At 53.2% G+C, this 15,074-nt stretch overlaps 2 protein-coding genes across 5 annotated transcripts in view; one reads left to right on the top strand and one right to left on the bottom strand.

Moving 5' to 3' along the window:
* Samd11 (sterile alpha motif domain containing 11) overlaps positions 1-3,740 on the top strand; it is an 18,448-nt gene extending 14,708 nt beyond the window's left edge. Inside the window, exons 12-15 of the mRNA XM_033767818.1 lie at positions 1-427; positions 621-745; positions 949-1,059; positions 1,171-3,740. The exon at positions 1-427 is cut by the window's left edge and continues 36 nt beyond it. Coding sequence (XP_033623709.1) covers positions 1-427; positions 621-745; positions 949-1,059; positions 1,171-1,413 — 906 coding nt within the window. The 3' untranslated portion in view covers positions 1,414-3,740. The remainder of the gene's footprint in view (positions 428-620; positions 746-948; positions 1,060-1,170) is intronic.
* On the bottom strand, positions 1,484-14,454 carry Noc2l (NOC2 like nucleolar associated transcriptional repressor). 4 transcript variants are annotated; one of them, XM_010627639.3, is made up of 19 exons: positions 14,276-14,454; positions 13,990-14,199; positions 12,991-13,162; positions 12,782-12,907; positions 11,390-11,507; positions 11,219-11,309; positions 9,892-9,979; positions 9,640-9,750; positions 9,134-9,244; positions 8,303-8,491; positions 8,060-8,199; positions 7,210-7,321; positions 5,492-5,605; positions 5,092-5,193; positions 3,752-3,895; positions 3,517-3,630; positions 2,586-2,718; positions 2,153-2,251; positions 1,484-1,907 (listed from the first exon to the last, which is right to left on the bottom strand). In XM_010627639.3, exons 1-19 carry the CDS (start codon positions 14,302-14,304, stop codon positions 1,801-1,803), a joined length of 2,310 nt encoding a protein of 769 aa, XP_010625941.1. In that variant the 5' UTR covers positions 14,305-14,454; the 3' UTR covers positions 1,484-1,800. The 4 variants fall into 4 exon arrangements, with proteins under 4 accessions (XP_010625941.1, XP_010625938.1, XP_010625944.1 ...); XM_010627636.3 differs by having other exon boundaries at positions 11,390-11,510; positions 14,276-14,453; XM_010627642.3 differs by having other exon boundaries at positions 11,390-11,510; positions 13,990-14,148; positions 14,276-14,453.
* Positions 14,455-15,074: the final 620 nt, after the last annotated feature.

Raw genomic sequence — 15,074 nt, 5'->3', positions numbered from 1 at the left:
CGCACCCCAGACAGCGCTGAGGAGCTGCAGCGGCGCGGGGCCTTGCTGGTGCTCAAACACAGCTCAGCGCCGCTGCTAGCCCTGCCTCCCCAAGGCCCACCGGGCCCAGGGCCCCCCACTCCGCCCCGCAAGTCTGCTTGCCGAGCTCCCGGGAAAGGGGGCACTGTCTCTGCCCCAGCGGGACCCAGCGGGTCTAAAGAGGCAACAGGGATTGCGCTCTGGACTCAAGATGGTGCAGAAGAGCCCCCCAAGGACTCAGAGGGAGAGGACTCCGAGATGGCAGTTACTGGGGGCCTGGACTCCACCCCAGGCCAAGCCCCAGCTGGAGGGACCAGCATGGAGGGGAAAGGGCTTCCCTCAGGGTCCACCCTGCCCCCACCACTGTCCCTGGGCTTCCCCTATGCGGTTAGCCCCTACTTCCACACAGGTGGGCACCCGCAAGCATCAGGTCTCTTGCTCAGAAGACAGACTCAGCCTGCTATTCAGGGGAGTTCTAGTGGGCGGTTCGTTTGGGAGGAAAACCCCTTCTAGTCATCATGGGCAAGTGAAGGTCAGCAGAGGGGGTGGGGACGTGAGGAAGGCAGGGCCAGGGCTCTCCTGACACCTGCCTGCCTATCTAGGCACCATGGGGGGGCTCTTCTCCGACGGGGAGGAGGCCACGGCTCCTGAGGACATCAGCAAGTGGACAGTGGATGATGTCTGCAACTTTGTGGGGGGCCTGTCTGGCTGTGGAGAGTATACTCGGGTGAGGGAGCTGCTGACCCCTTGGGCCAGGTGTGGGCTACCAGGTACCCACCCTCCCTTCAGTTGCACCCCCAGCCCCTCTGCCTTAAACACAGCCCACCTACAAAAGGGTCTGCCCATGACTCTTTCCTTCAAGCTGCACTGCTCTTCTTGGCTCTGCTCTAGAGCCCTTGCTAGGCTGACCAACCGACCCTTCCCACCCAGGTGTTTAAAGAACAAGGGATCGATGGGGAGACACTGCCTCTGCTGACTGAAGAGCACCTGCTGACCACCATGGGGCTGAAGCTGGGGCCTGCCCTGAAGATCCGGGCCCAGGTGAGTACAACATGGGCTCTAGGTGATTGTGGGGACAAAGGCTTTGCGCCCAGAGGACAGCCTCACAAGTCCCTTCCCAGCAGATGCCTATCCAAGCTTATCTCTTTGTAGGTGGCCAAACGCCTGGGCCGTGTTTTCTACATGGCCAGCTTCCCAGTGGCTCTGCCAATACAGCCACCAACGCTGCAGGGTCCTGAGGAGCTCACCCCAGGAGAACAGTCACCAACAACAGCCACTTCCCCCTATGGGGAGAGCCATCCGCCTGCTGGCCAAACCTCACCCAAGCAGGAGAATGAAACCTCGACCATGGCTCTGCTCCCTAGGGCCCCTGACCCTTCCCAATCTCTGTGCTGAGCAGGAAGGTGGGTCACCAGCACTCCCCAGCACCATAGGTGGTCCCCTACACCTCTCAAGCATTTTTTTCCTTTTGTTTTTGGATGCAAAAACACCAAGAATTTTAAAAAAGAAATACATGAGTCAAGAACAAGTTTCCAAAGACTCTGGGGGCAACTGCAGAGATCTACTACAGACAAACCAAAGACAAAAGATGAGACAAGCCAGGGAGCTTGCCCACAGCCTGGGAGTAAGGCTGGTCTTTGTCTGAGCAGCAAACAGACTCCACCATGCTAGTTCCCCAGATCAGCACAGTCCTCTCCTCTGGTCTGCTAGGCTGTACCTGCTGGCTGCCCATCAGGCTGCACAGACATTGGCCTCAGGGCCTCTGGGGCACTGCAGGAGCCCCTAGTCCTCCTCTGAAAGCTGCAGATCCTCCAGCTCATCCTGTGGCCCCTCAGCCAGCCACCACAGCTCACCAGGCACCAGCCCTGCCTCTGTGTCTGGGGCTCCATCTGCAAAAAGAGACAAGGCTACATAAATTCTGCTTTATCAGGAAGAAGCCAGTCTTGGAGATTACTCATCACTAATTAATCACAGCACTAATTAATTTATTGGTGCCACTAGAGCTGGCTGCCAGAGCCCCTGAGAACAGAGCAGCTGGCTTGGCACCCCAGGGAGGAGCACAGGCCTGGCTTAGAGCCACGCTGCTGCAACTAGCTGCCAGTTGGACTCCAGGACCAGCTCTGGAACCACTCACCCTCTGAGGTGCCGCTGTCCTCTTCCTCATCTTCCTGGTCATCTCCCTCTTCCTCTTCCATTTCTGCCTCCTGCTGACCTCTCAGGGACCTAGCTGTCCCTGAGGACCAAGAAAAGTCTATGTTCATGACTCCTGCATCCTGGGCCTACCAGCAAAGGCATGGTGAGCATGGATAGGCACCAAGGTGGGCCAGGCTTGAAGCCCTGCCTGGACACCCATCAAGGCCACAGGTCTGGGCTACAGCAATGGGACCACACCCCTACACACAAGGGGAGAGTATGATGTACTTAGGGAAGGCTCTGTTCAATCCCAAGGAGACCCTCACCTCAAAGGGAAAGGAGGAGCCAGTGGCTAAAACACAGAAACAGGCACATGTAGGTCCCCTCATGCCTGCCTCTCCCCAGGAGTACATGCTGAGGCAGTGCAGGCCCACCTCTCTCTGAGAAGACTGTGGTCTCATCTTCAGAACTATCCAGATCAAATAGGTCTTTAAACTCCTTTCTGTCCTCTTCCTTCCTGTCCTCCACCTTCCGTCGCTTGATCTCTGGGAAATTCAGCTCTTCCAGCTGGAGAATAAACCAGCACAACAGGTAGAGTGGGTGGGAGCTGAGCACTCATCCAAACTACCTTACTTTTCACTTCAGTTCATCCACTGCTCCAGAAATTAGGTCCTACAGCAGGTCTGTTAGTGGGCAGTGGCCACAGGGCTTTACCCAAAACCCATGTCCCATTCTTTCCTTCCCCAGTGGCCCTCTTGAAACCTTCTAGCCCAGCCCCTGTCATAAAGGCTCTGGTTTTGTTTTTCCAGTACTGGGGATCAAACTCAGGACTTTGTGCTTACCAGGCAGAAACAGCACCAATGAACTATATCCCTCGCCCTATGAAGGCTCTACTTGGGCAGCCTTTTTGTGCCAGGTCACACAGTACACCTATGGCATGGTACTGAGCATGGAGCTGTCCCTCAGGTCACTCTATGCCAGGGCCAACCCCACAGTCAAAGCCCTTCCACCCCTCCCACATGCCCTCCTGGTGCCTATAGGATGGCCTGGGTGACAGTTTTCCCTCAAAACTCTCAGCCCATCAGGTACAAGCTGGAAAAGGTGCCTCCACTCCAGTGCAACTGGGATTTGGAAAGAAACCCCTAATTCCAGACAGATCATGACACCTGACACCCACCCCCGCTCCAAACAGCCTGGGTTCACTGATCTGTCAGCCAATCATAGCTTTGCCCTACCCTACTGAAGTCATCCTTGGCTCCCAAACTATGGGGAAAATCACAGTCTTCCCTGCCTGGTCTTAAGGCACACGAGTGTGCATGACCTGAATGCAGCTGACCCACCTAGCTAGCCCAGTCCCCGCCATACCCGCTCTTTGCCACTGATCTCCAGTTGGATCTCTCGGTCCCTCAGCTTCCGCCAGTGGCTGTAGTACCTGGTAAGTGTGGTTCCCTCTTCCTGGGCTTGTTTCTCCCAAGCATCCTGAGGGTTAGGGCAGGCCAGGGTCATGCCCTACCCTGGACATAATGTCACACCCCAGCCACACCTAAACCAGTGCTCTCAGGCAGCACCCTCCCCCCACCAGCTGCAGCTCCTAACTGACCACTGCAGGACGGTCAGACACTCCAAAAGACACCTTCTGGCGGCGGCTACAGATGTACTCTGAATTCTCCTGCACCTTCTCCAGCAGCTGGCGCACCTGCCGGCAATAGTTGGCCACCTTGCACTCCCGGAGGAAGGACTTCAGCTGCAGAAAAAAGGGGGCTCAGCTAGCTCCCAGACAGGACTGCTTTATACCCAAAGCCCAGGACCCACATAAGCCACCCATGGTCCTAATAGGCACGACAGAAATCGACTTCAGACCCAGTGTGCACAAATGGGTAGCAGGGCCAAGGGGGAAAATCAGCCCCCACCGAAGGCCCCACCCTATTCACTGCCTGTCTGGTAAATAAAGCTCCACTGCACACACAGCATGCATTTGCTTCTCAGTTGCTTTTGCACTGTGGGTAGAAGTAAGCAGGGAACAGCTTTGATAAACCATATATCCCGCAAAACCTAAAGTACATATTTACTGCTTAGCACTTTATTTTTAAAATAGAAGAAAAAAAAAGGGCCTGGGATTTAGCTCGATGGTTCCACCGCCTGCCTCACAAGTTCACAGAACCAAGTTTAATCTCTGGTACCAAAAAAAAAAAAAAAAAAAAAAAAAAAAAAAAAAAAAAAAAAAAAAAAAAAAAAAAAAAAAAAAAAAAAAAAAAAAGCCAATTCCTACTCTAGAGCTGCAATCCTGGGACCCTGAGCCCAGAAGCAGGTACCCTGACTGCAAGGCATCACCAGCCAAGAAAACACCAGAGAGGCAACTGCCACACAAAAGGTATGACCATGACTCAGCATGTGTGCAGTTATAGGTGTGCAACTGCTGTCTTGCACACACACCTCTCTGGATAGGCCTGACTCAGGTATAGCACAGGTGTGAGCTGATCCACCTTCCAGGGCCAAATGGGAACAGCTGTGCCTCCTGTGAGAGGAGCTCAAAGCAAGCAGACAGCAAGCAGATGCTCATGGGTACAAAGGGAACATCCAAGAGAGAATCCCACCCCACCCTTAGGACCACCTGGGAAAGCAGCAGGGGATCAGCCCTGTCAAGATACAGACTTCCCTGCCACAGCAGGCTCAGACAGCCTAGAAAGCCAATGTGCCAACCAGGTCCCCCAACCTGCATGACTGATATTCCCTCACCAAGAGCCAACTCCATGGCCTGAAGAAAAAGCCCCCTAAAGGTTCCATACCCCTGTGGTCATCATCACTACAGTGAGGCCCTAGGGGGTCCAGTGTGGAATCTATAAGCTGCTTGGTCTCCACTGTTGGCCCTGTGAAACAACCAGGACACCTCCCTTTGGCTTGTACTTGTGGTACCAGAAGAACCAGGTAACAAGAACATACCTGCAGAATAGTGGGCAGCACCAGCTCTGGGAAGGCAATGCTGTGGGCCTGGCCATACAGGTACTCCAGGATAAGGTCATACAGCTGCTCCACCAAGCCATCCTGAGGCAGCAGGACAGAACTAAGTTCACCAGGGGATTAGGCACAGGTGCTCAAGGCCTCTGACTTCAAGCTGATGGATCCACTCAATCTCCAGGGCAGGGACCACAGGAAGTACCAATCCCCCTCCTCTAGAAGCCACACTCAAAATTCCCAGAAGCTGGGATTAAGGAGGCCCTGGTTCCTGACCCAGGACGTAAGGTCCCTGACCTGAAGCTGACGCTCACAGGTCTCTCCTGTCCATCTCAGCCCCACCCGAGCATAACCATGGGTTCTACCTGAGCCTGGAGGCCCACCTCACCCGGTAGGCTTTCTCTTGTAGGTTGGCACTGGACAACTTCAGGATCACAGAGAAGTTGATGGGCCTAGAGCTCATCCGGCCTGGTCGTTTGTTGAAGTCCACCTGCTGGAAAATCTGCCCCCAGAGTGTGTTATCCAGCCTATCCTCAAACCTCACCAGGAGAGAGCAGGAAGATGCAAGAGACCCCTCCAGATTCTGTCTTCCAGAGCTCTGACCCCTCATCCTACAGAACCACTCTAGTAGACAGGGCAGTGTTCCTGAGCCTTCCACAAAGACAGGGAGGATATAAGGACCAGCATGTGGAGGCTAAGAAGGGATCCTCTGTACAGGCCCCACTGCTCACTCCTCTCTCCACATTGAGGCCAAGTACAGCTACATCCTGGGTGCTGGAAGGATGTCACTATAACAAATGAACACTGTGTGCAGGGACATGACAGGGAGTGTCTCAGAGAAGGGCCTGGAGGCTTCCATGCCCTCCAGACAACATAGGATGGGCATCTCAACTTTCCCAAGAAGAGGAGGGAGTGAGCAACTGGTCTCTTGAGCAGGGAGGCCCAAGACATGTGCAGAGTGGTGGGAGGTAGGCCACAGAAGGGACAACCAGTGGAAAAACTAATTCAGCAGGGCAGGTGCTGGGCAGCAGCAACTGGCAATGAAATAGTTCCCTACAGGGCAGAGAGCTGGGTGGGGGCTGACTCAACATCTCCTTCTTGTCCACCCATCAAGGCAGAGCACCAATGCCCAGCAGGCAGTTTTGCTTCAACCTTGGCCTGCTTTCTCAGAGATGTCTGCACCTGAGTGTAGAAAAACACTGCTAAACACAGCCACAGTGAGCCAAGACAGGGGCAACATAGAGATGTCCTAAGTGAAGGATAAAAGGGAAAGATGTGCAGGGTGTGGTGGAGCAACCTTCTATCAGCATTTGGGGGAGGCTGAGGCAGGAGGATTGTGAGATTGAGCCCAGTCTGGGCAACTTTAGTGAGACTCCCATCTCAGTGGAGGCCTTGGGTTCAATCCCCAGTACAAACACCCCCCAATATACAATACATGCACACAGATATACACACACAAAGGGAAAGATGCCACAGAAGAGGATGAAAGACCTGGGGAGACAGGACAGAGCCCACTGGGAGGGCAGGAGGCCCACAGAGAAATGCTGTCACAGAAGGGCTGGGCAAGGACTGCCACTGACACCCACAGAGAGATGTGATATCCAAAGGGTGTTCATCAGGCACAAAGCCATAGCAATCTGCACAGCAGAAGGGGAATGGGATCTTCCTGGGCTTTCTTTTCTCCCTAAAATAGCAGAAGATGGCATATACAGAGGTGGTGAGTTCTGAAATAACTTGCACTCCAGCCTTTCCTCATCCTGGCAGCACTCACGAACCCATACACACGACTATCTAGGCAGTACCCTCAGAGGCCATACAACCACAATCTGGGCTTTAGGCACAGCTCTCTTGCGCACTCCAATCCTGAGCAAACACCTATGTGGTCAGTTCCCTGGCTGCACAGCCTGAAGCCTCAGGCCTACCCCGGGAGCACACATGTAACACTCATGACCAGAGTGGATAGGAGACATAATGCTAAGCAGAACATGCTCACAAACTCACATTCTAGATAAGGAAGATGACAAACTCAGGGACGTCCCATGGACACCTCATAGCAGACTTGGAAGCAGTAATCCCCTCACCCCAGACAGTGTGCAACCTACTTACCTCGAGGATGAAGGGCAGCACAGGAATGAAGGTGCCAGTGCTCTGTGACAGCAGCGTCAGGGCGCGCACACAGTGCATGCGCAGTGGGTAGAAGCGAGCAGTGGGGACCAGCCTGTGGCAGGAAAGGCAAGAAGAGGTAGAGGCCAGGTTTGAGCAGCCTACCACCAACCCCAGCCTTGCCCACAACCCTAACCCCCTCACAGGACTATAACTGCAGGAGTCCTGTCACTCCTACTGGGCAAGTGGCCACACTATCCACAGCAGGCAGCACCACAATCCCCAAACAGAACAGGGCATAAAAGAACACCTCAACTCATGTCCTGGGCTAATGACCTGCCTCCTTGCACCACTACAGGGCTGAAGGGACACTCAAATTGTTTTACACCAACCCAATACAGGTTTTAACTCAGTTTCAATCTAATGTGGGCAGGGTTCACTTCTGCCTTTCTTTCCCAATCCTTAATTTTGGGGATTTTCCCCTTGGAATGCCAGCCTCCCTTGCCATCCCAATATTCAAGATTCAGGCAAATGCCCTCTCAAGAGGACAGGCACCCTCTGCTGGCCAAAAAGGCACATAGCACTTTACCCTACAGCAGACTAGAATCCCAGGCTAATGGACAAGAGTGCCCTTTCAATGGCAGACAGGACCCATGGACAAAAAAAAGAGCCCTGCATTGTGTGCAACTAGCCACTTCACAGGATACAGAATGCCCATGAATCTGGTCCCTCTTCCAATGCCATACCTGAGGACCCCAGGCCCTGCCCCAGGACAGCAGACATAGCCAGATGGACAATGGCCCTGGTCAGTCCTCACCTCCCAGGGCCTGTGCAGCCCCACCCTGAGACTCACTTGATACAGCCGATGGCAACTTGTGCAAGGGGATAAAGCAGGGGCTGCAGGGCCTCACTGGAGCCAAGGACACTCAGGACACGGCACCACAGGTAGAGGCAGTGGATGTACTGCCAGTTGTATACCGACTGGTGTGTCTCCTAGTCAGAGTGAATCCCACACTAAGGACAAGCACCCTGCCAGCAGCACTGTGTGTGTACCCCATCCACGGCCCCCACCAAGGTGCAAGGACGGGCTGTGTACCTTCTTGCCGGTGGTCATGGCATTGCGCAGGTGGATGGCAAGCTGGCGGATATAGAGAAAGGCATGCTGGTAGGAGATGCTGGGGTCCAGGGCAAGAAGCTCAGTCAGTGTTCGCTGCATGAAGCTGATGAGGGGCAGGGTGCTGGCAGAGGTGAACTTGCAGTTCTTCACATACATGATGTACATTTGCTGCCACAGAGAACCCCACTCAGGGCTATCTGAGATCCCATTGCCCAAATGCTCCAAGCCATCTGCCAACCCCTGACCCATTCCCTCAGACCTACTGCCCCACACAGGACTACACCCTCACATCCCCCAACTCAGGCTTCCAAGGCTGTTCAGTCTGCATGTATGTGTCCAACACAAGTGCACCCACCAGCCCCAGGCACAAAGTCTAAGGTGTGTTTTCTTACAAGAAAAGTACATAATAAGGGAGAGGTGAACTAATAAAGAGGCAAGATGACTATCAGAGGCCTAGGAGGGGATTCCAGAAGTCCTGTTATTGGGTGGGCCACCCTGGGTCTGGAGCCAGGCAGCAAGGTTTAGATCTTGGCTGTGACTTCAGACTTGCTTCTATTCTCCATGCACAATGTCCTTGTCCACTAACAGAAGTCTCCGTCAGGGAGAGCTAAAATCCAGGTAGAGCCCAGGAAGCTGCAGGGATCCTGTTCTGATTATGAATCCCAACACCCTGGTGAGGACACTAGGGCCTCAAGGCCCTGATCCTCCCAGAGCCACAGTGCCAGGGACCAGCAAGGGGACAGCCACAAAGGCACCCTGCTAGGCCCCCAGGCTGATTCCCAGCACTAACACTGATGGACAGATGTATACCTTCAGGACAGGACTCAGAAAAATGTCCTTCTGGCGACAGACTCTAATGAGGACCAGGAAGGCCAACACCCGCAGGGACTCCTCACCAGTGCTCCACAGAATCACCATCCTCTAAAGAAAGGACACATCACTGCTTATCCCAGACTCCTTACCCAGGACCCTGTGAGGGCCAGCACACCCCCTTCTCAAGCCAGGCCAAAAGTTCCGATGATGGTCACCTGATGGGTTAACAGCCATTTTTGCTTCAGAGAGAAATTGTGAGTATAAAAGAAATCGAAGTGTAGAACAGAGCACCTCATATTCCATAAAGATAGAACCATGAAACCCTGTCTTGACTGTCATGCACATGCACCAACACAATGAGGTCAAAATGAGAAGCACATTTTATATACTTCATATGCCAGTACACATTACCTCCATGGGGCCTGTTCTCATGTCCCTAAGCCATGTCATGGGAAGAGAGGGAACTCACCTTACCACAGTACACAAAGGGGAGGGATGCCCACCTTGAGCAGCACACGGCACTGCTTGGGGAAGGTCAGGTAGTAGGGTACCAGGCTGTTGACATGCCGCAGAACTGCTGCCAACACCATGGCTTCTGCCAGACAGGTCACCAGCTAAAGAAGCAGAGGAGATAGTGAGCAGCCAAACTCACTTCAGTCTGAAGCACAAAGAAACACTGGATCATGGGACATGGACAGCACCCTGACTGTGACAAAGTCTCTCATGCCCACCCTCCACTCCCGGCAGAACAGTACCTGCATGAGCGCACTCAGGTATGCCTTGACATCCACACGGAACTTCCCCCAGAGCGCACTGCTGGACGGTTGCAGCACCCTGCAGAAACTGAGACTGCCTCAGCCTATTCGCAGCCTATTCACACCATACCTAGCATCTAGCCGGGCGTGGTGGCACATGTCTATAATCCCAGCACTCGGGAGGCTGAGGCAGGAGGATCACTGTGAGTTTGAGACCAGCCTGGGCTACAAAGTAGGTTCCAGGTCAGTCTCAACTACATAGTGAGACCCTGTCTCAAAAAACCAAAAAAAAAAATTTTTTTTCAAACACCATACCTAGCACCTCAACACCAGAGCACAGATGCCCAACTCTCTCCACAAAAAGCTGGCAGACACAGGAGCTTACAAAAATTTCTCAAGGGTACAGACCTAGGATCATAGGAAACAGCACCGGCCCCATCAAAGCCACCCCTGTAGCTGAACCACTGGGCTGCTACACCCACTGTCCTGACTCCCAGACTCCCTAAAGGACTCTCAGGGCCAAATGCCTCTCTCAGATATAACTTTCTTCTGGGCCACATTAACCTGTCGCACCTGAACTCTGCAGCAGGGCTCTGGATCCAAACCATGTCCCATTCACTGCTGCAGGCTGGTGTCTTTGGCTCACATGTACTATATACCCAAACACACACGTCTATAAACTCAGTTTCACTTAAAACCCCAGAACTTTAGGCCTCCCAAACAGTGAACAACTGGCAACTGTAGCTGAGTGTCTGTGGTTGAGTCCCATATTAGCTGCTCACCGAAATCTCCCGAAAGGCCACAAGGACCAAGGGCAGGTGCCCTTGTGCTGCTATCTCCCTACCTCACCTCCAAGAACTAGTATCATCTCTGCTTCCTTTGAAAGGTATCCCTGAGGCAAGTTCAACTCTCCAGACTCTTAGTGCTTCAAGATCAAGAGGTGGTACAATCTCCCAGCCCCACCTTGACTCTTACTGTACAGTCACTTTGCTGTACTTCTCTCAAGACCTTCCACATTCTCTGTCCCAGAACCAACCAGGCTCCTGCCTATACGCACATGTACCCCTCACAAACAGGCTAATCAGATGCTAAGGAGCATGGACAGGACTCATACATCCACAGAGGAAGGAGAGAACAAGCCTTTACTTAGGAAAGACCAATAACAAGCTCCCAAGAAATCCTAGGCAGAGAATTTCTTTCCCAAAAGGGAGAAATTAGGCCCACTCCAACTAGTCTGAGTGTCCCTCTCAAGAGTCCTTCATGCCACTGCCCTCTCAGGGGCCTGCAAGCCTGTGCCCTCTCCTGCAGAGCATAGCCACCCTCTCACCTGTTGCTGTCTATTGGTGCCTTTCCAAACAGCAACTTCTGGAGATAGCCAAAAAGGTCTCTGACACAGAAGGTAACCAGTGCATTGAACACTGCAAGAAAAAGATACAGATGTCATTCACAGGACAGAACATGCAACCAAGCCTGACCCAGGCCCATAGTCTCTACTCACCAGCACTGTCTGAGACCTGGAATCTGCAGTCCTCAGCCCCTTCCTGGTCTCCTTGGGTAGTAGCCACAGCAGCTCGGAATGCCTGCACAACTTCATGGAACAGCTTGGGAGTGAGATGCTGCTAAAAGGGCAAGAAACCAAGAATGCTGAGCATGCAGCAGGCCACAAAGGGAAGCACAAGTGGCGACTAGCTCCATGAACCTACTCAATGAGAAGAGCCTCTTCCCCACAATCTCAAATATAATGCAGAGGGCTGGGGATTTAGCTCAGTGGTTCTACCACCTGCCTCACAAGCACAACATCCTAAGTTCCATCCCAGTACCAAAAACAAACAATCAAATACAATGCAGAGATGGGGACACAGTCACTGAGGCAGGCATCAGCAACAAAAATGGAGACGTTATAATCATTCTGGAAGCACAGGAAGTCTGCCTCAGGAGTGTCAAGGAAAAGGACTAAGGGTCCTGGATAAAGAACCATGACCAGCTCCAAATGGTATGTGGAGGTCTCACCATTCCTTTCAGTGCAGAAACCAACATGAGATATTCAGAGAAAGCCTGGCTCCAGCAATCAATAAATGCTGCCGCTAAGGTTTGAATGTGTCCCCCAAAGCCCACATGTGAAAAGCTTAACACCCAAATTGTGTGTGTGTGTGTGTGTGTGTGTGTGTGTGTGTGTGCGCGCGCGCATGCGTGTACAAATATACACTGGGGGGGGGTACCAGGGATCGAACTCAGAATCTTTGGCTTGTGAGACAGGCAGCAGCACCATGAGCTAAATCCCTGGCCCTCAAATTCATATACTGATGGGAGTTCGTAGCACAGCTCTAGAGAAATAACTAGGACTAGATAAGATCATAAGTGTGGAATACCTATGACAGCATCAGTGGCTACACATAAGAGGAAAACTTTGGGCTGGGTGTGAACCTCACTGGCAGACTGCTTGCCAAGCATGTGTGGGACCCTGGGTTTGAGTCCCAGCACCATCAGAAAAAAAAAAGAGAGACCTAGTACTCTTTCTGTCTTGATACACAACACAGAACCTTCACCAGATACTAGCAACAAGCTCCTGCATTTACCAGCCAACCGGAAATGTAAGTCAAGTAAATATATTTTCTTTACAAGTTACTTTGCCTATAGCATTCCACTACAGAAATAGATAACACTAAGACACAAACACTATGCTTCACCCACAGTGGCCTGACTTCAGGGAACAGGTAGAGCCCCTAAATTCTGACTGAAGGAGAGGATGCTGTCTGGGCAGTCTAGCACTCAAAAAGAACACATGTGATTATTTGCTGTTGCTTAGAGAAAGATCTTCCTACCTGCAGAGCTGTGGATACCAGAAATGAGGCAAAGGCAGAGATTCTGGGGAACGGAGGTTTTCTCTCACCTTTGCTGCCTGCTTCCACCGCTCTACCATGCCAAGGGTCACCAGGGTAGATTCATTCTTCTTCCCCTGCATTCCTCTGGGCACTCTGTCTCCATCCTCCCCTCCATCCTCCTCCTCACTCGCTTCCTGCACCAGACACAGAAGGGCCAAGTGGAGGCAGGGTGTAACAGGCACAGTGCTCCTATTGCCCAGGTCTTCCCTGGCCTCACCTCCAGTTCATCTGGCAGGGAGTGGAACTGCTCATCTCCTTCCTCAGAGCTATCTGAGTCACTGAAATCCAGTAGGCTCTGGTCATTCTCCTGCAGGAACTTGTAGAACTCAGGGTCTTTGTCCTTCAGCCGAGAAAGCTGGTCTTTGTGCTCAGTGGCACGGCCTTTATGCCTGGTAAGAAAGTGAGGGGTCAGTAAACACCCCAGAAACAGGACACAAGGGGACAGCTCCAACATGGTGGTGTCCTCAGAGATGGTTAGTCTGCTCCCTCAACCAACAACTAAGCAAGGAGATTCCCAGGTGATTACGTTTTCAGCAGGATTAGCTCTTCCAGCCTAGCCTCTAGACACTGTTTAAACAAATGCATCTAAATTCAACACATTCCTTCAATCTTGGCTCTCTCTAGTCTTGCTGCACCCACAACATGCTCGATCCCAGCTGCTGGAACTTGCCATTAGTACACATCAGCAACACCTTCAAAGCTACAACACATGCCTCTTCTCAAACCACCATGTCTCTCAGTACTGTAACTGCCTCTCTATTCCACTTACAGCCCTTCTCAGCACAGCAACCGAACTGACCCTTTATAACTGCTCAAGTTCTGAGGTGACATCCTACCAGGATACAGTCTATGGACCTGGCCCCTAGCTCTCCTGGTGCATCGCCTTCACGACCCGCCTCCTTGTCCACCTCAAGGACTTGCTGCTCCTGCTCTGCTGCCTGCACGGCAGGCTCCTGCGTATCCTCATTCAATGTTATCCCCCCAAACCTCTTCTGCCCCTTTTAACACGTCCAACAACTAATGCTCGCTCCAGTCTCTTCCGTTTTGTATCTCTCACCTCCTAACGTGTAACACACTGTGATTTACAAAACCTGAGAAAGATCTAGACCGGAAGCAGTCTTCTACATTACCCATCTCCAGAGAAGCCTATCTTAAAACGGAGGCGCCGCGAGCGGCCAGCCCGCGCAGTGGCTCTGAGTAAAAGACGCCCGCTCACCTGGCCGAGGCGCACCGGTCCGGCCCACAAGAGTTCCAGGCAGTTCCGCGTTCGAGGGTCCCTGGCGTCTCCGCCTTTGAAGATTCTTCAGGCTCTGACTCGGACTCGGAATCAAAACCCGAAGCCAGAAATTCGTCCACTGTCAACTCTGCCAGGCGCCTGCGGGTCACAGTGGGGTCACAGCTACCCATCAGCCCATTATCCACTACCCTAGGAGAGGAGCGAGAAAAACTCCCAGAATACAGAGGCTCACAAGGAGAACCGCGGGGCCCTGAGACACACATACCTCTTTCGGCCACAAGCCGCCGCCGCCATGACGTCGAGAGCGCAACGTGCGCCACACTTCCGGTCCCAGAATGCCGAGCGCTCCCAGCACTTCCTCCGGGCCCGCCCAGCTCCGTCCTTGTCCCCACCCCCAGCCCGCCCACACAAATGGCTTTACGGATCTACGGATCTACGGATCTCCGACCGCGGGGCGGGCAGTGTCCAGGCGGGAGGGCAAGTTCGCACCTTCATTTTCGTGGGTAGATTCTTAAGTACAGCTCCAGAACTCTTTCGCCCTATGCGGGCCCCCGACGGCCGCTAGCAGCTCTGTAAGACGCCGTAAAAGCGGTTCCCAACTGGGGAAACGACACCAGGTCGTTCCTCCCAGCCCTGATGCATAGCAATGACAAGAAACAAACCAAACGTGCAACAGCTGGAAGTGCTAAACAAAGAGGTCTCACAAGTCAATAATGACGAGACCAGGGTCTTGTGGGGAAGAATGAAACTCAGCCCAGGACACTGCGCAGGAAATTCGCCAAAGATCCAACCCCTGGTAGCCGGTCTGGCCTCCTCTGGTATCTCCCGGACAGGGCTATACCGCGGGTGTAGAGCCCCGTGCTCCTCTGCCGACTAGAGAGCCAGATTCCGAGCCCGCTCGAGAGAGACCCCGAAGGTCCGCGGGTCTGGACCGCCGACCTCTAACGGTCGGCAGCATCCAGCACTAGGCCTGGCGCGGCGGACTGCAGGGTGCAACCTGTCGGGCGGGGGTAGGAGGAAACGTGTCCGGAGGCGGGGCGGGCGGCGCCGAGAAACAGCGGCTG

The sequence above is a fragment of the Fukomys damarensis genome, unplaced genomic scaffold, assembly GCF_012274545.1.
Source record: "Fukomys damarensis isolate Sample0158 unplaced genomic scaffold, DMR_v1.0_HiC HiC_scaffold_23, whole genome shotgun sequence".
Taxonomy (NCBI): Eukaryota; Metazoa; Chordata; class Mammalia; order Rodentia; family Bathyergidae; genus Fukomys; species Fukomys damarensis.
This window is presented reverse-complemented; position numbering and strand designations above follow the sequence as displayed.